This window comes from Numenius arquata, chromosome 7, assembly GCF_964106895.1.
Source record: "Numenius arquata chromosome 7, bNumArq3.hap1.1, whole genome shotgun sequence".
NCBI lineage: Eukaryota > Metazoa > Chordata > Aves > Charadriiformes > Scolopacidae > Numenius > Numenius arquata.
In genome coordinates this window covers 6,725,124-6,750,132 of record NC_133582.1, presented here as the reverse complement: position 1 = coordinate 6,750,132, position 25,009 = coordinate 6,725,124, and the positions used below count along the sequence as shown (strand labels likewise).

The 25,009-nt window shown below is 40.3% G+C and overlaps 1 protein-coding gene across 1 annotated transcript; it reads right to left on the bottom strand.

Annotated features, from left to right (window-relative positions):
• Nucleotides 1–6,258: 6,258 nt before the first annotated feature.
• Nucleotides 6,259–24,971, bottom strand: CASP8AP2 (caspase 8 associated protein 2). The gene is made up of 10 exons (XM_074151041.1): nt 24,514–24,971; nt 22,915–22,990; nt 21,706–21,786; nt 20,788–20,888; nt 19,521–19,595; nt 18,193–18,308; nt 13,971–16,513; nt 8,528–11,480; nt 7,648–7,747; nt 6,259–6,315 (listed from the first exon to the last, which is right to left on the bottom strand). Exons 2-10 carry the CDS (start codon nt 22,961–22,963, stop codon nt 6,259–6,261), a joined length of 6,075 nt encoding a protein of 2,024 aa, XP_074007142.1. The 5' UTR covers nt 22,964–22,990; nt 24,514–24,971.
• Nucleotides 24,972–25,009: the final 38 nt, after the last annotated feature.

Genomic DNA, 25,009 nt, shown 5'->3' with positions numbered 1-25,009 from the left:
CGAGAGGCCAAGTACGAGTGGGTGACACATGCTGATTGCTTGGTACCACTTCCCCTGGAAGGTGACTGGACGATGGCAACGCAACAGTTAAGCAAAGGGAGCTCTGGGTATATTTGCTGCCTTGCGAATGGCTGGTCCCTCACTGAAATGATAGACTCCACAAAAAAACCCCAAAACCACCTAAGTGAGATGCTAAATTGTAAACACAGGAATAAAAGGGAAAGGAGACATGTTTTAATCCCAAAGATGGAAAGACGGCATTCCTCTAGCACTAGGAACGATCATCGCCCATTTTGGAGCAGAAAGTTAACGTACCCACTTGGAAGAAGAGAGGACAAGAGGAGGAGCGTAAACATACCACTCTGGCTATATAGATGTGCTTGTTTCTTAAGCTGTTTCTACCAGTATTTAAACAACTATCCACATCTTTCCATTAAAATGGCCAACAGGGAAGGCTAATTATAGGAGTGGTCTAATTGCGTTCTCTAAATGAGCTTACTATACCAAGATGCTTTACCTCAAATCTGCACTGGTAGAACCACAGTATGAATATTGACATGGTGAACGCTATGTATAAAGGAAAGAAATTTGTCTACAGCCACGAAAGCCAGAGTTTCTAAGAAATCAGCCAAAAACTACTTTACAACCTTGTCATAGCAGCATGCTTCCAATTTTTCCATCTTTCTCTTCCCTGGTCTTATTTGAGTTCTGTGTAACAGAGTATTTCAGTTTACTGTAAGTGTGTAATCTCAAATATCAATGATCTCATTATTTCCAGTCTACTAGTGTACTAGAAATTCTAGTATACTAGCAATATACCATTTTTAGTATAGATTGTACATACCTGAGCCATTTTGCGTCATACCATCTGACTACCTCTGTATCTGTCCAAATATTTGCATATGGTTATTTCAAACAATAAAAATTCATACCTGCAATCAGTTAGAACCAGATGGAAATCCACCATTTCTCTTGGAGGCAGTTTCTTTATTTCTGGTTTTTGTTACTTCCTTATTTTAAAGTTCATTTGATTACTTGCCACTATTCAAATCACTCCTATATTAAATTTATGCCAGATTTTCATCAGCTGTGATTTGAAAAAGCAGAGTTAAATCTTAAATTTCTTGTAAAAAAAAAAAAAAAGTTAAATGCTAAGAGGCAAATACCCCTGGGTTTAATTCGTGTTGCTTCCAGTCCCACAGGGATCTGCCTGCTCCATAGTACCCTAGGAAGAATTATTTTTCTGCCGCTTACCTTAGAAGAAAGCCCTTGGTTAGTCTTTCCTAGAGCATTGCAGAAGGAGCACGTACTGCTGCTGGTTGCTACAGCTCAGAAACCTTCCTTTGACAGTGCTAGGACATCTTTTCTTTCTCTCCAAAGCATAGACGTGGCACGCTGAGTGGACTTCACGATTCTTTGTAGCTGGATGCCAAGATCACTCAGTCTAAACTATTTGTGCACAGTTTACAAATCAGCAGATGATAGGATGGTGCCTCTAGCCAAAATTATCATGCAATTATTTTAGTCAGTGGCATCTAACAAAGCCGTTCCCTCAAGGCTCGATCTGTACGGCAATAATTTGCAACGACCCGATGCCTTATTTTAGTTGGTTCTTCAAACATTACACCTCCAACCAACTCCCAAATGAAATTTTATTTCATAAAATGCCTAAATAGGCAGCCTTTACAGCATAATAGATTCTTACGTTTTCTTTACGTTCCATTAGTTTTGCTTTGAATCAATGCCCGAGGATCGATCGGTCATGTCCGATTTCATACTCTGTTGCTTGGTGAGTTAATTTAGGATGCGTTAGACTGAGTCTTTGAAAATGGAGGCCACAGGAACCGAGACTCAAGTCTTCAGTTAGAAACACAGGCTTTCTGCATGATAACCAGTCTTCAGCTGGGTGAAAGAGCCACCCCCAAACCCATTCAAAATTGGTATCTGGGAGAGACAAGATCTAAAAAAAGAAAGTGAGCCGCCAAAATGGGATTTTGTGAGAAATCGGGGCCACCAGAGCTGAGGCTCTGATACAAAGAGCTTCTGCTGCCTAGTCCTGCCCAGGTCCAAATTCTATGAAAATCCCAAGTATCTTTTTTTCCCCCCCTCTCTCTCTTACTCTGGAATTTCTGGCCCTTTTCTTCCACCCTACAAAGTATGTGTGACAGATTTAGAGGGGAGATTTGGGAGATTTAGATTAGCTATCGGGAAGAAATTCTTTTGTGAGGGTGGTGAGGCACTGGAACAGGTTGCCCAGGGAAGCTGTGGATGCCTCATCCCTGGAGGTGTTCAAGGCCAGGCTAGGTACGGCTTTGAGGAACCTGGTCTAGTGGTAGGTGTCCCTGCCCATGGCAGAGGGGTAGGAACTCAATTATCTTTAAGGTCCCTTCTAACCCAAACCATTCTATGATTCTATGAACTGTGCAACTTCCTCTCTGATAAAGTATTTCTCTACTTATTTTACTGCCCATATTATCTCCTGTAACTCAAGATGGGCTTGCTTTTGGTGGCACAGCAAAGCACTTTCCAAACTCTGACAGGAGAGGACGTGCCAGCCACCACTGAAACAATATCCATCTTTCCTATCAAAGCCAATTTTGCTTCTGAAACACCTCTTGATTGATTTCATAGACTCTTCTAAGAAATCCTTATACCTGTTTCTTGGCATGCTTTATTACTGCTGCCTCCCTTCATGAAGACAAATTGCTAAAGATTATTCTGCAGCTTGTTTTAGGGTGAAGACAATTAGAGGAAAGACTTCATGGCAATGGCTATGGGTTGCTGGATTGACGCCTAAGAGAAATGCCTTTAGTGCAGTCAACTATTGTATGTAGACAGTTAGATGGCAACAGACCTCAGAGAAAATCCCTCGAAATTCAATACCCCATGCCCTATGGTTTCACTATCATCCACATCTCCATAAACACTGCTCTCTGAATTTCCGCTTTGGAAAATTTTCCAATACTCACGTTCATTAAGAGCTTTTAAACTGAATCCTGTAAAAACATAAGTGTTGCACAGAAGCAGACCTATTCTTCAAAAGCAAACTGAAGTAAGACTCTGCAAGGGCTGCCAGCTACACTCTTCCAGTGAAAAGCCTTAGATACAAAAATGGTCTCTCTCTCCTTTGTAATACTCCATTCAACACTAACACACCGTTTCTAGAAAAAAAGAGGAAAAAGTTGTAGGTTATAATTCGTAAGTGGTTTAAAGGTTTTCTGCAGTTTGTGAACCTGTCCAACTTCTGGTTCAGTCACGTCTGCTAAGAAATCAGCAATATGTATTCGGAGCAGTAATTGCATCAGAACAGCAGCTGATCACTTCCATGTTTATTGGCCAGAACATCAACATCCCTACTCATTTATACAAACTAACAGAAGTCAACTTTAATGCTGCTTCACAGCATTCGTAGCTGTCAAGCCACCATCCAACAGTTCTAAAAAAATGTTTTCATTTACCTGAGGTTTCACAAATAAGACTGGAGGTTTACATACAGTACATTTTTCATATATGTATCAAAATTCTGGTTGGAGAAATAAATTACAAAAAATGGTACAAAACCACTCCAAGCCAACCTTCGTTCAACAAGAACATATGTGTGTGAATTTTACAGTTTTATTTTTTGCATTACTCTTACAGTAAGCAAACTATTTAGTTTATACAAAATAAACCTGGAGTTTTATATAGTTAAAAAAATCATCTTTGGCTAAACAAAGCTCTCTCTATTTTTATACATATATTTATATATATACACACATCAGATATTTTACATGAACACGTAGGAACCTGTACACATACTTACAATAGACAGAACATTAAAAAAGTCTCATAATTTACAAAAAAGGAATCCAAGTTAGAACCAAAACAATCAAGCCGTGACCCCCCCTCCCCATTACCTGTACAGATAAGAAAGTAAATAAACACAGAGAAGGAATAAACAACTTTGTAATAAAATACTGTCTGCTCTTTTGAGACAGAGAGGAAGCACTTTAAGTGGAGAGAAGCTACTTCCCTCAGTGCCTTCAGTACTGTGCACATTTTGATCTGTAAGGATATGGTTAAAAGAATACTCTTAGTAGAGTCTGATTTTTTCCACAAACACGAACGCTACTCTGCAAACTGACTTTTCTTAGAACAGATTCAGTGAGATTTAAATCTCCAGTAAGTAAACAATTGTCACAAATGTTTGCTAAAAACAAGCAGGGGTAGATATACCAATCCACCAGTCACTAGGCGCTGCCGGCATAGCACGGAAGATGACACTTTATCATCAAAAGCAAACGTTTTTTAGAAGCAAGCACTCAAGAGGGAAGACTGCCAGAACTGACACCATCATCTACTCAAGTCATTCCTTGCAGCAGTTTCCAGAGCACTGCCTAAAACAAGGACAATGCAGCGTTTGGCAGCATCATGATCCGCTCCATAGGTCACGTTTACAATACTCCAAAGGTGTCAGTGGCAACATCACTGACAAATTATCTGATGGTTTATTAGAATGAGAGGTCTGTCCCACTAGATGGAGAGGGAGCAAAAACCCCATCATGCTGAAAGTGAAGAAGCGGTCATTGGATTCTGAAAAAAAAAGCCAATCTAACCCAAGTTGAAAGGCAATGGACTTAGGCAGGGCTCTAAAATGAAGTCTAACTAAGCTCAGTGGATGTTCTGACTGAATAAAGGCTACAGCAATTCTGATCCTCAGTTAAGAATAAAATCGCAAACATCAATGAATTCATAATACAAAAACCTGTGCAGCTTCCAGAAATGCTTCTTACGGGGAAGAAAAAAAAGCCTTTTAGAAATTTGGGATAAAGCAATGATATATATGTGTGTGTGTATACATATATATACATACACACTTTTAGTATGTACTAGTAAAACTGGAAGCAGTTATAAGAATTTTTTAAAATAGAATCTAATGAATTTCTAATCTACTAAACAATTTGTAAAGATAGATACAATTGCTGTCAAAACATGTCAAGTAGACAAGCTTTTGAAACTGCTTGTTTTTACAGAAAAGTTTTTCTCCTGGTTAGTAAGTATAAAGTCACATTTTATGAAACTGTAAAGGTCTGTTTCTAAATTAATTTAAAAAAGAAAATAACTTGTCAATTTTTTTTTTTTAAACAAACCAGAATGTTCATTATGTTGAAGACCTAAATTAAGTACCTTTCCCAGATATAATTTGGAGTAGAAAAACAGATTGGCCTTTTCCACAGAAAAAAAAAATTTTGAAAAAATTCCAATACATTTTTCATGGACCACCTCCCCCCACCTAATCAAAATTCAATACTAAGTCTTCTTAAATATCATCAGAACTGCAAAATATTTTTAACTACAAGACAGTTCTTTGCAAATAAACACCCATTATGACATTTCACAATTTAAAAGAACCTGAAAAATTGGTCACTGTATTAATGACTGGCTTCACTCTCAGAGAGGTTGGGACTCATTTGACTTCAAGAATCAGAAAGCTAGGGGTCTAGACTAGACAATCGACTTAGATTTTCTCCATTGTCAATGACAACAGAGGGATACCCTCATACAGAAATTCATTCACTTCTGTTGAACGCTGGAGTCATTAAGAAATGGCTTAGATAATGTGCTTAAAGTTGAAGACAAACCCCACACTCAGTGCCAGATTCTCTCCTTGAAACCCACTCTGAGCAACTGACAAAGCAGCAAGAACCACCTATTCCTCACCATCAGAATGCAATTACTAGAGAAGCAGCTTTTGGAATCATTGCTATCATTGCTCTGCCTTATTTTAAAAGGTCTAACTTCTTACTATATGTTTCAAGGTAACCAAGATGACACACCTGCCATTTTGCAGGATTATCAACCTGGATTCCAAAGCACTCTCACTTTTTAAAACCATAGTTTGACATCACTACACGCAGTACTTCCGACAGGTTAAGCAAGAGCCACCATCTTCACTTGGCTGCATGCCGTTGTGTGCGCTTATAGAACACGTATAACCAACAGGAGATGTCACCTCCTTGGAAATGACACTGCTCCATTTGTACGTGCCCATTATTTCCCAGCCTGTTTGTAACGTCACCTCTGTGTTATTTTGATAAAGCACTTCAGAGGAAACATGGACAGGCAAAAAAATAACTAACAGTGCATCAGATTTACCAAACTTAGTATTCTGACTTGGATACCTCCCACTAATCCCATCGCGTGAAGGCAGTGGTTGTAGTCCCTTGTTGCTGGTAACAGCTAAACCCTGTGTAACCACAAAGCAACTTGGTGGTAAGTTTACTTGCACTTGGATTTCTTGAACAGCTTCATTAACTGCTTGAATCTTTCTGCAACCTAATGGAGGACAAAAAAAAAGACATATCATTAAGGCCCCGGATTTCCATACCGAATAATACAGACTGATCTGACAGCATAAAGTTTTTTAAAGAGACCACTATTTTGTTTTTTTTTTTATTATTTGTTTCCAATAAGTTTGAACAGGAGAATTTTAGGAGCACCATTAACAAGTTAATTGGATGAAGGAAGTCTTCCTGTAACTTTGACATCCGAAATAGCCTGCAGGTTCATCACAGAGAGCTAGAGCCAACTACTGGTTTAACACAGGCTTCCTTACAACAAGGAGGGAAAAAATATGAAGGCTTCAAAGTTAATTAGACTTGAATTTTGCCAGGTATAACTGTGAGTAAGATTCAAATGTAAAGGCAAAAGCTTATTTTGCACGCCACAAAAAGCACAGGTTGTTGATTATTTTCTACCCTCCTGTACAACCGTTGCTTCAGGTATTTATGGAGTAATCTGCCTACTAGGGATTTTATGAAACAGGTCTGCAGATGAGAGCTGAGCATCTTTTTGTTGAGCACATTCACAGTATACATAGCGACTTCATTCACTTGTTGAGTTAGTATTTCTCACGTCTATATGAATATTGCTATAGCTTATATACCATCCTCCAAATGACTAACTGGGAAGAGTGGCATAAATGCACAGATAACACTGTTTTATCCAACCATCCACCCCAACACCATACAACACAACATCCTAAAAGCCAAATCCTGAGCACGCAGGATTTCCCAACTTAGTCAAATGGGTGTTTCTCCCTTTTTAGGTTTTCAGGATAGAGACTTATGATAGCAATTCAAGACAAATACAAAGTTACATGCAAACCTCTGGAAATATTCTACATCAATTTGACATCTGTGTCTTTTGAAGTTTCTTAATTAAGAAGCGAAAGAAAAAAGGAAAATTGTCATGAAAAATGTCCTTTCTGCAAAACCTTGGGGTTGGTTTTTTTCCAGCTCTAATTTCAATCCTTTTCTAATTTATTAAATGCGTGCAAAGGCTTTGGGCCTCTCCAAATTGCCTTTCTTTAAGTGCTAATTAAGAATGGAAACAATCCTGTTGTCCCTGGCTTATGAATAGACACAGCAGTTTCAAAGTACCAATCAAATAGGTACTGAAGAATCCCTGGACCACAATATTCCTATAATGTATATTTTTAAAAGGTAACAACACGGAGAATCCAAGATTCTTTTTTCAAGAACGTCCCAACAAAAGACATGAATAAAAACCAACTTCAAATTAGCCAGAGATCTCTGAAGTTTTTTGCTCAACTGCAATCATAGATGTAGCAACACAGTTATCAAATGTAAGAATGATATCACCTACTTGATTGGGGCTTTTGTTCAGCCTAGTGGCTAAGGAAACAAAAGTTTTGCTTGATGGTCCTTTTCTCTGACATTCCAGTAAAATTTCTCGGTCGTCATTTCTATAGCAAAAATGCATTTTTAAAATATTAATACATATATACGTGTACATGCACACAAACAAAAAAATACGTACAGGCATATATAAAATTCTGAGTATTTGCAAACTACGTAACATGAGTTCAAACAACAGCAACGAAGTTATGGAGGATCCTCCCCTGTACCAGCAGAGAGTAACAGAGTCAGTACAAGCAAGTGGTAGTGGAGACGACGTTACCTTATTAGGAAGGGCAGGATTATTACAACAGAGTTAGCCCAAACCCAAAGTTATCAATAAGATGGGCAGGGGAAACAAAAATTACAGACAGTGCAATATAGTAAGTCTTCTTACCTTAGCATATAAGCTTTAAAAACCAAAGCAAAAAGTACTCTTGTTTTGGGAGATCTGGGTAAGTGATGGAATTAGTTATGACATACAGAAGTCACCTTCTTTAAATCTGATTTAACCTCCCTAAGAAATGACTAAAAATGGTTCTCTTCCAAAGGTTGCTAACAGGATTACATGACATCAGTTCATCTCCTAAATTGGTTTTCCCCTGGAACTGTTATAGAAAAAGGATAAAATAGACTTTTGCACCTTTCAGTTGTACTTGAAGAGAAGACACCAATGTCATAAAGCCATCCTGCATAGATGGAAGGAGGCTCCCACTCCACTATTTACAGAGGATTTAGAGCTCCTGAATAACTTCAGCCACCAGCTAAATACCATTTTCTTCCCACTTCTCAGTATATCACATACTTTAAAAAAAACCTAAACCAATCAAGATCAAATCAGAAATTACCTCGTCCAGGAAACCACTACTTCTCCCTTCTTTTTAATGATGTTTTTGGCATACAGACTAGGTGACGATGCAGATGAAGCCAAAGGAGAAGACTCTTTGTTCTGCTGCAACTCATTCTTCTTACTAGAGCATTGTTTGGGTGCTGAATTTACCTCTTCAGACTTCACATCACTTGCATCGCTCCCTTCACCTGCTGATTCAGTTTCCTTTCGTTGCCTTTTTGAGTTGGAATTCTCTTTGACAGTCTCTTTTTTCCTTTTTTTACTAATTTTATCATCTATACTTATCTGGCATTCTACATCAGTATTTGAAGTGGATTTTGTTTCAAGATTAGATTCACCTGCTACAGTCTCATTGGAAAACTCTTCTGTTAAGTCTATAAATGCATCAGAGCACTCTTCCAGTTCTTCCTTTTTATCACTGATTTCTGAGTTTCCTGTAGAAGTTCCCCGAGTCCCGTTATCTGCAGGGGATTCCACTGCACGACATGAAGTTTCACTAACAATATCATCTGTTAAGTCTATGTATGACTCTATAGTGCATCCAGCAGGAAGAGAAGCTTGAGATCTAACACCCATTTCATTTATGTTTTCAGATTCTTTCAATTTGTGCGCCTGAGATTGCTCAGAGCCTTCGTCTGGGCTTTCAGCATCATGGCTCTCTGCGCTTGAAGATTTTCTACAGGGTCCAAGGAACCCAGGAGTTTCTTCCTTTCCAATACTATTATGTGACTCCTTTAGAGGCTGAGGTAAGGCAGGATTTTGTTCTTGTCCAGTGCCAACATGGGGCAACTGATCCTTCTTAACCACATCTGGTTTGACAGTTGCTTGCACAATGGCTGCTGTGGCACTCTGACCACCCCTTTCTTTTTCCCCACTTCCCATTTCTTCTTTTTCCATCTTAGCTGAGGACACCTGCGCCTCCTTCACTGAAGCCACCTGATCAGATGCTGGTGAGGTACAAGGCACCGCACGCCTAATCTTTACAATAAAATGATCATTGGATTTCTCCATGATTACCGCTTGCATTGGTAGGCTGGGGCGACACTGAAAACCGGGAGCAACAGGCCGACTTGTCCACGATGAAGAACAACTTGACTTGCTGCTTGAGTTATCAGATTCTAAAGCCAAATGAATGTCCTGTTCAGTGGCATCCTCCTCTTCGAGAAGCGCATCTTCACTGTAATGCGCACTGAGAACACCCTCGGGAGTTGAGCTAGAATTATTCTCAGGTTTTAGGAAGCTGAGGTGAGCATCTGATTTCAAAGGTGATGGAATAGTTAAGGAAACAGCCAAATCTTCAAGAAGAATAGAAGAAACAAATGATTTATTCTTTTGTAAACTGCATTCATCGTCTTTGCACGAAGCTGCATTCGTAGGAACCTCAAACATACAGCTTTCATCTAGTACATCTGGATCAACGGACATCTGAAGCCTAGATGCTAAAGAGGGAGCTCTTACAGGTGAAACAACAGGCCAGTTAATATCCTCTACTGGTCGAGATTCCACACAAGGCTCCTTTGGAGCCATCTCTTGCACCAATCCCACAGCGTTACGTCTGCCTTTGTGACTGTCTAAATACTGTTTTTCTGGAGTTCTGAATTCCCACTCATTTCTGTCGATATTACCACCATTTTTTTCCAAGAGATCAGAACCTTGCAACAAGCTTTTGAAAATTTCACCCATTTGAGCATCACTTACAAGATTAAACGTCAGACTGGACGCTTGCTGTTCTGTGAGAAGCTCGTAACTAAGATCAGATTTGTTGGCATCTCTGGATAGCTGGAATCCTTCCTTTTCATGTTTCACACCCTTCAATGGGGTGAGAGCGCCTTGCAAATTATTCTCTTTAGAAAGGTGCACTTTGGTTTGGGAATTCCTCGTGTTATCAATGGAGTTAAGACATTTTGTAAAGGCAGCTTTTGGTGCATCTGTTTTATTTTTCTCATGGGGACACTTAGGTCGTTGATAATCCACAATTTGCTTCGAAAGGATATATCCCTCAGGCTTTTGAGGCCTGGCTTTCAGAGACTTTTTTCTAGATCTTTGCACATCATTTTTATGACTGATCTTGTGCTTTTGCTTTCCTGCTCTCTCAAACTTCCCTTCCTCACTCTGATTTCCCACATCACACAGTTTTATTATAATTCTCCTTATCTTTTCAAATAAGTAATCAAGCTGCTCATCTACAAATTTCCATAACTGTTTTTTCATATCTGATACTTGTTGTTCAAAAAGACGGTCCACTATTGCATTCTTCTTAACTTGCTTAAGTTTGGACTCTATAATATCACAGATATTCAATTTTAATGTCTCACCTATCGTAGACATCTTGGAAAAGTTCAAGTATTTTATCAGTGATGTAAAATTTATGATACCAGATTCTATAATTCTGTGAAAATGCTGAACTGGGAAGTGTACCTTGAACTTCATATAATTTTTCCTCATCTGTTTTCGTATAGCTCTTAGCATCTGCATGATTTCTTGTACGTTTGAAGGTTCCACAACAACATGAACTATTTTTTCAAGACAAGCAATGCTCACAGTTTTATTTTTCTTCATGTCTTTCGAAGATCTGAAAGTCTGATTTTTATGCCTCTCTCTATTCTTCCTTGTACTTACTTTCACAGAAACAAATTTTCCATTATCTTCAGTGCAACATACAGTTTTGCTCTTTTGATTCTGCGGACTGCTGGTCAAATTTCGTGTCTCAGGAGAAGCTTTTGGTCCTGACTTCTTTGTATTTTCAGAGCCTCTTTCTGGTTTAGATTTTTCTTCATCTTCATCGCTACTTATGATTTCTCCTTCTTCTAGTTCATCTGAAGAGATACTCAGCTGGGACTCCATCTCTAAGTGTTCATCAGACATACTAACTGGTTTTTGATTTTCTTTGTTTACCTCCTTTGACAAATTCTTTGAAGGACAGACGACAACCGTACTTTCAGGAATTAGATCTGTAAAAAGAAAACAGTTTGGTAATTACCATAAAGAATGCCATTATACACAGACATTTTCAGAAAAACCTGGAAGGTTCTCTTCTGGAAAGTGACTGTTCGGAACTCTTTGTTTGAAACTGCCAATGATAACTCAAGAAGTGTGGGTCATTTGCTTCAGCAGCTTCTAGCTTAAAGGATTTTTCTGAGCTTCAAAGGGCAAATCAGACCTCAGCATTTCACTAAAATCATGTGACTGATCTCACAAATACCTCCATTGAAAACATAAAAATCTAGCAGTTTCCACCAGATTTAAACTTCTTTCCATCTACTTTAGTAAGTTTTCCGAACACTGCACAAGCTAAAGTTAGTTACACTTTAACATCATTATGGACTAACTTTTACATACAATGGGTGGCTTTGCTTTTAACAGTTTCACAACGAAAACAAAATGGGAGGAACAAACGACCTATTAATGTTTGCATTCAACTATCTTTTCCAGGGCTGATAAAAAGGTTGAGTCTCTCAATAAACTGACTTACTAAACAAACAATCAAAGAAAGAGTACTAGGCACCGCACACGTGATAAAACTTCTATTTCAGGTTTTGATTTTTTGATGCATTTAAGATTACCAGCACAAAACCCTTTTTGTAGAAATCTTGGATAAAGCCTCCAGTTCAGGATCCTGAATGACAGGAAGGAGGAATGAGATATGTGAGAGGAAAGGGTAAAGTTCTGCCAAGTGGAGTATGCCTTACTCTGCCCCACAAATAAGGTCATTAAATGTTTTATATTTTAGACATATCATTAAATATGTATTTAATCATTATTTGAAATTCAAACCAATTGCTATTTTGTTAAGAAAAATAAGCAATTACGTTTAGCTACAAAGCAGCATGTTACAAAAGATGAAAAGGCAAGCTTGTTTCCATTGTACAAAAATTCCATTGAAGTGCGTATGTATTGATTAATGAGATTTACAGTTAATTTTAGGCTTGCCGGGCACCCTAGTTAATAAAACACTCTAATGTTCAATTGCACATAGATTAGACCGCTTAATGACCTCTAACAAACGTTTGATTTCGTAAAAGATCATATTTAAATTGATTTCCATTAAAAATGATCTTGTGATTAACACTTTAATGCATCAATTGAAAATGTTTACTTTATACAGATTCTATGGGAGCAAAACCATATTTAATTGCTGCCTCCATTTCAGTTTTGCAAGGATCAATAACTTCTCAAACTAACCACTTCAATATTTTGATAAACCAATACATACAACAAAAGTGGTTAAAATATAGTATTAATATATGTACCCCTGTCCTATAGAAGAGTAGAAAGTTGAGTACTGAATTTCAAGGCCAAGAGAAACCATAGCCTCCCATCAATTTACCAGATGCAGAATATTTGACATCCATATCGTTAGTTGGATCACAAAGACAATTAAGTATCTCACTTCAGAGCTGAAAATTACTGCTTTGAAATTTAGTAACAAGTTCTGGACAGGATGGATTCCTCTAATAAGTAACTCAGGAAAACACTACAAAATTAGAAAAATACTTTCAGTTGATGTTCATCTACTCTGATCCCAAAACTCTGGCGTCCCCCCAGATATTTCAAAGAATATAAACTACTGTAGGAATGAAATATAAACTGCTAAAGGAATTCACACTTAAGAGAGTAGCTGTTTCAAGCACAAGAGAGAATTCTGGAGCACACCACACTAAGATTTTCAAAAAGGCATAAGGATTGTACTCCAAAACATGACAAAAAGTATTTAAATGCCACTCTACCATTCCTCTTCTAGTATGAAATCTAAACTTCCAAGAAAACTTTTTACTAGTTGAAGCAGGACACTACAGGAAGAGTTAAATTCACACAAGGAAAAGATTTAAACTTTGGGTCACCTATTTTGTCTTCCTGTGAGTGCTGTCATCATTAGGAGTTAGTTCTTACTTCATTAATGACAAATCCTAATGTTCTAATTTTTTCCCCACCGACTGACTCACAATTGGAAATTATATAAATTCACACTGAAATTAACTCCGAGAGGACAGCCTTCTCTTAGCTGACATTCCTAGAAATTGTCTCAAGTACTCTCTCCAGCTTTCTCACAAATAAATACTTGAAAGAATATGATCCTGAGTAGTTTTCAGCCTTTACAATTTCAGAGAAAAACCTAATGAGATCTACTCAGACGTAACTGCAATTAAGAAGGCTGTATGGATTTTTTCACAGAAGTTAGTACATAACTCCTAGTTCAACCACTCATCTGTCAGTAGTGACAAACTCCAATTTTTCTAGCACTAATGTTCCATTGGCTACAATCTTGGCTGCACTGTTAAATGGTTCCACCAGAAACAAAAGGATCATTGAGACTTACACAGCTTAAGAGGAAACAATTTATAGTTTTGAGAAAGCAGTTAAAATAAGTAATTTCTGCTTTCCATGAATGGATCTCCTAAGCCTTTATGTAGAAAAAAATTAGAATATACATATACAAATACCTTTATTATAACTCTTCACAAGACCTTTGCAGGGACTTTCCATCTTTAGTGCTTTAGCCAAAGGGCGCATTGGACTGTTCAGTGGGCTGATGGCCTTCGGAATATACCTCAAGTGATTGAGATCAATGCTCAGTATTGAGCTGTCATCATCTACAGGAACTGGGTTAGTTTCTCTCTCTTTAGTCCTAGGACACATCTCACCACTAAGAGAAGATGCTGCAGTACTGACTTCAGTTAGGTCTGGCTCCAGATCACAAGCATTCTGGTCAACTAATGGCTCATCCTTATCAGTTAACATCGTTCTGTCAAGTGACTGAGATGTATTTGTATTAATTTCGCAGATACCCTTTTCCTCAGCGGGACACTCAACGTTTTCTGCAGCCAAGTGATCGTCACCCTTCACTACTTCCATTAAAGAGTCTGGTTTTGCTTCGCTAATATCATCTGTGACAACACAGGACTCCAGGTCACCAGAACTTTTGGCTTCCAAGTCATCTAAGACGAGGTTTTGAGAGCCACATTGGTCTGCTGAGCTTTCTAAGTCAGCAGCTGGCCATATTTTATCTTCCTCTTTCTTCTCTGCTGCTGACTCTGGAAGGGCTCCCATGCTTTCACTGGCAGGTTCAGATTGTGCCACTTCTGGTGCTGGTACACTATCATCTTGTGTCACACCCACTGCCACAGACACGTTTTCACACTCCGCCACGCTCCCTGCCACCTCCAGGGGCAAGGATTCAGGGTGATTCAGATCTGTCACTGCAGCTGCTGTTGCTGAGTCTTCTGATTCAACCAGATCACAAGCCTCTGCTGTTTCTGACAACGTTTCAGCCTGCGTCTCACCAGGAACCAGTACCTCTCCTGCCACTGGCAAGTCTTGGGGCTGTACCTGACCCACTTCTGCTTCTGGTAAGGTTTCTGAGCTCAGTTCATCAGTTACCACTGCCGACAATTCTTCAGACTGTGCCGGATCTGCTCCTGCTGCTGCTACTTTGAAGGCTTCGTTTTCAGAATTGACAGAAAAAGGCAGTGCTGGTTCTGCATCGCTTTGAGCTGCACTGTCCAGAACCGGTCCTGTTGAATGACCTTGCTCTGAGGGACCACACTGAACAGGCTGGGCAGAATCTAACAGCTCTGCCTGCAGCGTGAGCTCCGTGCTTCCCTCATCGGCAACCTTTTCGGAGGGTGTTTTAAGTCCATCTGTTGGAGAGAGACACTGTTTCTTAGCAGGAGAAAGCGTTAAATTTAGCTTTTCCATAAAGCTGAGTTTTAAGTCTTTGCTTTTTGTCCCAGTGTGATCATCTTTAGTTTTGGGCATTTTGTGGTCTTTTAAGCTATCTGCTACTCTGTGTGTTTCTTCTAGTTTATAGGACTTGTTCCTCTCACTTTTTGTAACATCTGTACCTTTCTTGGATTCTTTTCCAGATTGGTGAGAAAACTCTTTTGCAATTTTTCTTTCATTTCTAAAATGTCTATTTTCATCCTGATTCTCTCTTTCTCTTTTCCTTTTTTCTTCAGTTCTGTGTCTTTCCGATTTGGAATGTGCTGTTTCCCATTCATATCTACTACTGTTTTCTTTCAAGCGTGCATATTTATGTTCTCTGCTGTTGGAATTGGAGGGTGAAGTCCTTCCCTCTCGAGAAGCGTGATCATTTGTTCCCCTATCTCTTTTGCAGTCATTGTCTCTTCCTTTTCTAGACTCTTCCACACGACATTTACGTGATTCATGAAGACTCTTTGAATGTTCATTCTTTGAGTGTGGACTACTCCCTCTGCCAGACCTCCTTGGTTGCTCTTGTAGCTTTTCATTTGGTTTACTTTTTTGGCCAGCGTTTTTTTCATCTTTATCATGTGTTTTAATGTCTTTTTTAAATAAATTTTGTGATCTCTCATCAGCATACAATTCACCTCTTATTTGAAACCTGTCTTTACCAGTAGGTTGTTTCTCCCAGGAAGAAACACCCCTTTCTGCTCTTCTTTCTGCACTTGGACTGCATTTGAGTTTTACGCTCTGACTTTTTTGTTGCGACTCATTTTTACCAGCCTTCTCTGAAAGGGTTTTCAGCTTTTGCTGAGGATCTGAATTCCCCTCTTCACTGTCACCACTGTTACAGTTACCATTGTTTCCGGTGCTCTGATGTACTTCCCTCTTGTATTTGTTGACATTTCCCCTACTATACTGTTCATTACTTTTCATTTCTTTTCTTTCCTTTCTGTTATCCTTGTTGGAACTATGGTCATAGTTGGGTAGACACGTATGAGTACCATCGTTGCAGAGCTCTTCAGGAGGGTATTTCAGTAAATATGGAGTGTTTCTTTTTTCACAGCTAGACTTCCCATTGTCCGTATTATGAGAGGAGTAACTGTGGTATGGATCTTTTGAGCAGTCATTCTTCGTCCTATGCTCCATCTTTACACTATCACCTACATCAGAAGGTCTGAATTTGGAATCTTTTGTTTTACACATCTCAGAGCACCTTCCATTAGTTGATCCTGGAAGGTATGTTCTGGTGAAGTTATTTCGATGATTGGGAAATTCCGATAGCCTGTTTACAAAATGAAAAGAAGAAAAAAGTAATGTCAGTTTTGAAATTTATTTAAACATGACTAAACCCAAATTGCAATTGACCCATATCTCTCTAAAAATGTTTCATGCTGTCTTTCAGCTTCAAGTTGAAAAAAACACAAGATAAAACCAGAAGTTAAATAATTTCCATTAGCATACATTAAAAGAATAAAATTTGTATACGTATTTTCCAAATGAAACTCATTTTCTAAAGAAAAAGCACGATCTGTGGAAAAATGCTGCACTGGGTCTAATTAACGATTTCAGTAACTCAAATCAGTATTTCATTGTCCAACAATAAAGAGAGCCTTCCCCTACAAAAAAAAAAAAAAAAAAAGTTGTTCTTTACAGCACTAGTGATTTTTAAAAAATAATAATTAAAAAAGAGCAATTCAATAGTTCACTATTTGGTAAACTGGGAACGAAAAGAATAGGTATAATGTGACTGTGCTTACTCTACGCAATAAGCAAATAAGCCACCACATTTGGAACTTGCTGCAAGCTGCAGAAAACAAGTAGTAAATTACAATAATCAAGCCTCATCAAGGCCACATGCTACTGCTGCAAGGTCATCATAATAAAAGAAAAAAAAAAAAAATTAAAAAGGGTACAGGTAGCCTGTATGGCCTGAACTCTTACTCATTGTTGACAGAACTCAAAAGTTACTTCACCAGAAAAAAAAAAACAAAAAACCCAGACACTTTGCTGCTATATTCAATAAAACATTGCATTAAAAATGACATGGTTAAAAGCAATGGTCAAATAAATTACATGGGTAAAAGCAACCTCCTTAAATATGCTCTGCCATCTCAAAAGAATGATTGTGTCTGATGCAGAAGTAAACAGAAGTCTAAGTCACATCAACAAATGATAACAGCAAACCACCAAATGTACAGCTCCTTTTCAGGGAGTCGAGGATGAAGGGGCTGCTACACACCGATGTTTGGTTTTGGCCTGAAATTCTATGCTGATTCAGTGTCCAGCTGTAAGGAACCAGTTCAAGGGTAAAATAATTCCACATTTATCTCCAATACAAAATGCAGTTGGTTTTGCTTTGTAAAACTGAACACTTCCTATGGGCCGATGCAGTAAATTTAAATATGTAATGATCAGCTCATGCAACTGGCTCTACTCCAAAAATGTGACATTGTGATGTGAACTGAACATTGACCTAAAACAATGCTTGTACATAAATTTTCATCACCATCGGAAGGTATTGCAAGAGAGTTTGTAAACTCTTCAACACACCTTTTGGTGCAAGAAAATATCCTATGATCAAACTGAAACACACACAAACAAACCAATGATGTGGCTGACGTCACACAAGTGACAAGCAGGTGACCTGCCCTGGTCTCAAGTGGTTCAGGCACCTTAAACTCAGCGACTCTCCCACCCACACTTTGATATTTTCAACTCCTTGCAGTAAGACTGGTGGTACATGAAAGTCACCAAGAATTCTCTAGCTGCTGTCCCCCACCACTGAAGACAGGGCTTTCATATCTTGCCATGAAAACACTATATAGTCTTTTTATTTATTTTCATTTGTTGTCCAAAAAGGTCCGTGGAATTCATGTCCGAGACCATAAAATAAGAGTAGTTCTGAAGCTGAACTGCATAAGATGCAAAAAGCATGCTTTCAGTTCCACTGTCTATTTGTACCTTTGATGGAGATTACTGATTTCTTCATCCTTACGGTTAATTTCCACTCTTGCTGTTTTGATAAGTGCTGAAATATTCTTTTTGAGAGCTTGGTTTTCATTCTGTAGAATAACATTCTATTTTAAATATATACAAAATGAGAGCAATAGAGAGGGGGAGAGAAAGAAAAAACGAGAATTAGCTTGGGTATCCAAAGATGTAATGAAAAAAAGTGCAAGACAACCATTTCAAAGAATCCCATCATATGCAAACTGACAGTACAACATACAGAAAGTGTTTCGGAGAAGTCAAAATTATTGACATCCAAAGGAGCTTTTTTTTTTTTAACATCACTCACATTTATGCTCCTGTTTGTGTTCCTGGTAATTATTTAAGATGTTTTAAGCATACAATTTATTAAAACTGAAATATGCCATAAACCAAATAACCACAGAGTGAAAAAAAAAAATATAATCCAACCCTCTGCTTCATTCTTTTACTCATTTTATTGCTTTCCTGGTCACTGTGTCAAATCAGAGATATAGCTTTTAAGTGCTTTCAGAAAAAGAGGGTAACTGTATTTTTTTCAAGGTATCAAAACCAACTTCGGGTCTTCTATCGTTCTAACATTTCTAATACTATGTTCTAGAACCTTATCTGTCAGTCCTAGGTATAGCCACTTCTATTAATAGTCATCCTCAGCAAAGCCTGCTCAAAGGCAGACAAGTTTTATAGAAAACAATAGAGAAGTGTCACCGGGGCAGAAGGTGCTTACCATTTCAAAGCATAGAACCTTTGGGACTTATCTGTAATACACAGTCGAGCATGTTGCAGAATTGCCCAAGATAACCTAACTACACAGAATGGCACAGCATGGGGGATACCAGTTTAAGTTGAAGAGCAGCCCAGCTCTTTCTATCAAAATAGACTACACTCAAAGCAATGCAGACACCCTTTTCCAGTTCTAATGACAGCTCAGGCACCTTTGCAACCCTCTCCCTAATGTATTAAAGACCTATTTTTAAAAAAAAAAACAAGAGAACTGGATACCCTTCTGACAACTCTTCATTTGACATGCTTATTTTCTAATTAAGGAGACAGAAGATAGCTTTTGAGCAACTAAGGTCTAACTGCACGCAGCACTGTGAAACAAGTGAATTTACCTGCTGATTTTGTCAGCAGGCTGTCCTAGCAACTGTCTGAGGCAGAACAAGCTCCTAGCACCTACAGAGGTGCTTTACAAACCATCCATGCAATGGATTAATTCTGGAAAGCATATGTCTCTCCCAAAGCAATGTTCAGTTTGCTTTACATAAACCTTGACAGTGTTGCCCTTTGAACTACAGTACCTGTGCCTGTATTTCCTTAAATTTCTTCATCAACTCTTTAATTTGCTGCTGACATTTTCCATATTCTGCCTGTAACTGTAAAAGAGAGAAGAATTCACAGCACAGAAGTGGACTTAATCACATAGAAAAGTTACTCTTCTAGATTTATAGCTAATTAACATGGTAATTTACATTACAAAGTTCTGTTTTTTCCCAAAAGTAACATATTAATGCCATATTAAAACAAAAAGCTTCAATATGCTCCAACGGGCATTCAAATCTCTAAAACATCACAAACACTCAGATAAGAGGAAATCTCTGTGCTTGCCCAACAGTAATAGCCTAGAGAGTAACAGGAAGCCATGTTACTGTGTAATAAAGACACGATTATCAAGGGGCAGGAGTTCTCAGAGCCCTACAGATGGAGACTTGTTTCTCAGATTTTCTAGAATACAAAGCAGATAAGAAAAAACACACCAAAAAGTTACTACAAACAAACCTGGACTGCAAAAGTAGACTGCAAAGGACATGTGCCTGTCGAGATCACAAATTTAATTAAAATACTTTTGTCATGAGCCCTTTTTTAAAAGTAGATGGCAATAACACATTCACAGAAGAACGGGCAACTTCTCTATTGTCATACTTGACAGTCAACTGCTTTCAAAGTGATATTTTCATCACTCAGTAGACTCCTGGAGGTTTGCTCCTGCTTCTTCTATAGTGCATTATATGTGTAGATGTCTGTCCCTTTTACACCAAATCTCAAGTTTGTAGTTAAGACATGCCTTATGGACCAGGACAGATGATGCTACGTGAGTAAGCTGCTTCTAGCAAATCAGTGGAATGCTATCTACTGCACGGCTCTCTTCAGTCTCAAGGACAAAATTTAAGATTAATCCACGGTCTACGTGCCATTATCTGCTTTAGTCTGGTAAAATTTGTTGGGAAAAAAATGTCAAGATTAGCTTTGTATCAGACATCTGAACAGATATTTAACCACAAGGAAATTACAATGCATCCTCCCCATAATGTAGCTGATACAGGAACCACATGCAATGGACATTAAATGAGGACAGACCATGTCAGAGAGAGGGAGACATGCTTATTCTACTAAACTTCTTGACATAACAGTTCGTTACCATGCTCTTGTTTTAACTTCTTTATTTAATAACAGTATCCCTATTTTTCCAATGCTGTGAGCATACTGGCAACATTATTTGCACTTTACACAAGAAAAATTGGATGGAAAAAAAACCCCAAAACCGCCATTTGTCACATCAATACACACCTCATTGTAGGATGCCTCTTTTGCAGTCCCCTCTTCAATTAATATCTCATCAAATAAATTTAAGCTGTTTCCAGATGGCGTAGAATTTGGAGCAGAATTGTCTGCAGCAAGAAAATTAATTACATCAAGAAAAAGGTATTTTTCTAGCCAGGTTGCATTGTGTCACTGAGGAAAACACATGACCTCAATTGGAGAAATTCCTGTTCTGAATTTCAACGTTTATGCTAGTTTTATTGGAAATACTTGATTCAATTTACATTGACATAAAAAGGTAACGATGAAAATTAAAATTCAAGTGAAAACACTGTGTTAGAAAAATTAAGAGATATCCAGGACACGTAACAACAAAGATGGGCCCATTTTCTGGCTAGTAAGTTGTTTTAAGTCGAAGGAGAGCTAACTCACAGTAAATCTACCTAATTTACAAAGCAAGAAGGGCTACACCTTAATAGTGACCCGAGCCAATAGACAGCAGGTTAGAATAAATACGTGCATTCTACAATTCATTCAGCTTTTGTCCAGACTTCACCTTGGAAACACTTGCACTTGAAAAAAAAAATATTGAGAAAAAGAACACTCAGGTGCCAATGACCTACACATTCACAAACACAGATCAGTTGATCAGAATCAAACGGAGTTACTCTAGAGTTGGTATGGGGTTGAACACCATGCTGCTTGTGTTGAATAGATGAAAACTATCAGATAATCATTCAGCTAACAGATTTAAGGATTCACTAATGCATTTATACAGGGTGTTAGATAAATATGTCTTGAACTTAAACAAGTAGCTCACTGAAGCATGTTACACCAGCTAAACGTAAACTTAAAGCTAACGGTTGTTTTACAATTGAGAGCAGCCTAAGAAGGATGGAGACTCTATAACGCTCCAAGCCAAGCGGCAAGATCCAGTCAACCTACCAGGAACTGTCAAACCATTGTCCAAGCCATCGTAAATATCCACTGAGCTCTCATCACCTTCCTTGAAGGGGGAAGCTTCAGCTAAAAAAAAAAAAAAAAAAAAAAAAAAAAAAAAAAAAAAAAAGAAGCCAAAGTAAACATTTAGTAAACTCCAACCTCTAACTTTCCCATAAAATAACCGTAGCTATGATCCTAGACCAGTAGAGAGGAGTAAAAGTAGTAGCACAGTCTAGTAAAACACAGGGGAATTTTACCCAGCAAGTTACTGCTACTGTGGAGAAAAGATCGTTAGTCACAAGGGAGCAAAGACAGTCTTGTAAGATCAATCCCTAAATATTACAAGAACTATGCATGAAGCAAATTATATGGCTTTAAGTACAAATAAAATTTAAAATTATGAACTAAGACAACTTGATCTGAATTTGAAACTGTTTCCTAAAACACATCGAATACAAAAGTTATACAACTCAGAAACAAAAATAAAAAAATTAGTACGATATAAACCACTACTGTTAGAAGAATTATTTCTCACCAAACATTAAGTATTGTAACAGTCTGTAGCATAATTCAAAGAGTTCACTTCAGTATTGCCATCTATTCACATACTAACTGGTTCTGTAAAAGTATTTTAATCTAAAACCTCAGTCTCTCTTCGTGTCTTTTTCCAATGCCTCTTACCACTCCCATCTCCTCTATGTGAATCTCTCCGGTTCTGCAACAAATATTTTTATAATAAAGAAAAATATCAATATCCACAGTCCTTCTGAGGCTGAGAATCTCATACGTTAGATCAATCAACTGTGGAGCTGGAAATAATGTTAGAGTACCTTGATTGCTGATACTATACCAGATGATATCGCATTTGCTCTTACAAATAGCAAACAAAGGAACAAATCTCCTAACATGTCCAAATTAGGATACAGTGAAGGTTAAATTACACGCTGGGGAGAGGCCAGTTCCAGCCATCACCTCAAAACATATTAGAAATCCAAAGTACATAGCATGGTTTAAAATCCAAACTTACTAACAGGATACAGCTTACACCAATAATGTGCCACAGCCATTTAATTACAGTTGAAGCCTAGCAGTATTTGTCCCAACTTAAACTGTTTCCATTTTGTTTTCCAAGTTGGTTTTGGACCTATTTATTTTCTTAAGACTGCTTGTGTTATTTCACTGCAAAGCAGAAAGAAATCTGACACATCTTACCACTGTAGCGGATATCAAACAGTCCCAGTCCATCCTCATCTGTTGCCATGATACAAACTCCCTACGGCTTCCCCATCTGTAAGTAAAATACCAGAGGAAAGACAACAGATTAACTGACAATTTCAGAACAGCATCATAAAAGAGAAGCATCTTGAAATAACTCAATTACACCTGAGCTACCTGTGGCCCTTGCTCTTCAAGAAAATCCAAAGCTAGAATGAGAAAACTCTTACACTAAGATAACAAATGTAGAGCTCTATCAAGAAAAGTAAGAAATTATGCCCTGTTAAATAAGCATTCTGAAGATGACCTTCAGCTGTATCTTTTATTTGTGTGTATCAAATAAAAGATCCTATGAAGAAATTTTGGTCTGAAACACTGCATTCTATGAACAGGTTATCCGAATGCGTATCTTAACCAGTTAAAATAATCTGATTTGATAATTCTGATTTCTTCTCTGCTGACCATTTAAGAGTAAGTTTCCTCTCTCTGATGCCACCAGCCAAAACAGTTAACGCGGGGCAGCAGGCAAGAAACATGTTGCCAGCCAAGGTGTATGGCGATGCTCAGCCCCAGGACGCACGCTGGCCGATACAACAGCTATTACAGAACGACTTTACCGGCACACAGGCTTGTGGCACTGACACACAAGCGCCTCTGAAGCGAGGGCAGCAGCCCGCAACGCCCAGGCACCGGCTGCCTGGAGAACAGCCGCACAGGAGGCAGCCCGGTGCCAGGGCGAGCAGAGGCACCGACCCAGCCTGCCAGTTCAGAGGCAGCGGCCCTCACCGGCTCCCCAGGCCTCACCCTCCCGCCCGCCCCAATTCCTCTCACGGCGGAAGCGCCCAGCACCTCTCAGAGGTCAGGGCGGGAGAGACGTCGATGGCGGCTCGGGAGTGGCACCCCAGCTGAGCCCCACCGGCGGCAGCCGGCACCAGCGGGCCGGGGGAGCCCAGGGTGGACAAGGCCGGGCGGGACCGGGCGGCGGGACCCGCGCAGGGGCGGTGGGGGGAGGGGAGCGGCACCGCGCGGGGCCAGGCGGCGCCGAGCCCCCGCGCCGGGCCGACGGAGGAGGAGGAGAGGAGGGGAGGGGATGGGAGGAGGAAGGCCCCACTCGGCAGCTCCGGCGCGACCCGCGGCCTCACCCACCGGCCAACCGCGGCCCGCCGCCCCCGGCCCGCGACACCCCGCAGGTCGCCGCCGCCACCGCCACTTGGTCCCGCAGGCCGGGGCGCCGAAGGGGGAGGCGGGGCTCCCGGCGGCGGCCAGCCAATGGCCGCAGACGCACGGCGCGTCCCCGGCCGCGACGTCGGCGAAGCCCGCCCCGCGGCCTGAAGCGCTTGGCGCCAAAGCCGGGAGCGCGAGGCGGCCTCGCCGCGCCCCCTTCCGCCTCCGCCCCGCCCCTCCGCCCCGCCCCTTCCCGGCCGCGCGCCCCCGGCCCGGCCCGGCCCCCGCCTCAAGCCCGCCGGCCGGGGCGAGCAGGGCTCCTCTCGCCGCCGGCTGCCCGGTGCCGCGGTCAGCCCGGCCTGGCCCTTCTGTGAAGGCTGTAGCGGCTGGGAAAGGGAGAAGGGAGGCCGCCGGAGCGGCCCGCTGGCTCACCTGGTGGGAGCTGAGCGCGGAGAGCCGCGGTGGGGCGGGCGCGAAGGAGGCTCCGGCGGCTCCTCTGTAAAGCCTGCGGGTTAATCCCGGCGCCTGTTGTCGAACCCGGCTGGGAACATCATCGGTGTGCTACACGGGCTCGGTCAGGAACTGGCTGCGGCCGGCCTCCTTCCTGCTGAGCCCGAATCACCTGTTCGGCTCGCTCACCGCCCGCGCTCGCCCTCGGTCAGGGCGCTGATTTAAGGCCGTGACCCAGATGTTTTCACTCAGGGCCAGCAGGGCGGCTAGTGGCCCTTGACCACTGCGAGTCCCGCCGCGGCAATAGCAGTTACCTGAGTAGGGAAGAGGGCGAAGCAAAGACAGCCCCCGCAGAGCAGAGCTTCCAGCGCCGGGAGACAGCGGGGAGAAATGAGCGCTGCTTCCTAGCGCAGCCATCCCCCACTGAGGGGGGGCCCTGTGAGACTACGCCTCCCGGCATGCACCGGGAGTCGCCCTA

Excerpts from the sequence above, each read along its gene's own strand:
- CASP8AP2 (XM_074151041.1), bottom strand. The coding sequence starts at position 22,963 with ATGGCAACAGATGAGGATGGACTGGGACTGTTTGATATCCGCTACAGT. Across the intron at positions 18,309-19,520 it reads TTAAGGAAATACAGGCACAG|AATGTTATTCTACAGAATGA; the intron begins GTACTGTAGTTC and ends TATTTAAAATAG. Across the intron at positions 6,316-7,647 it reads TGAACAAAAGCCCCAATCAA|GTTGCAGAAAGATTCAAGCA; the intron begins GTAGGTGATATC and ends GTCCTCCATTAG.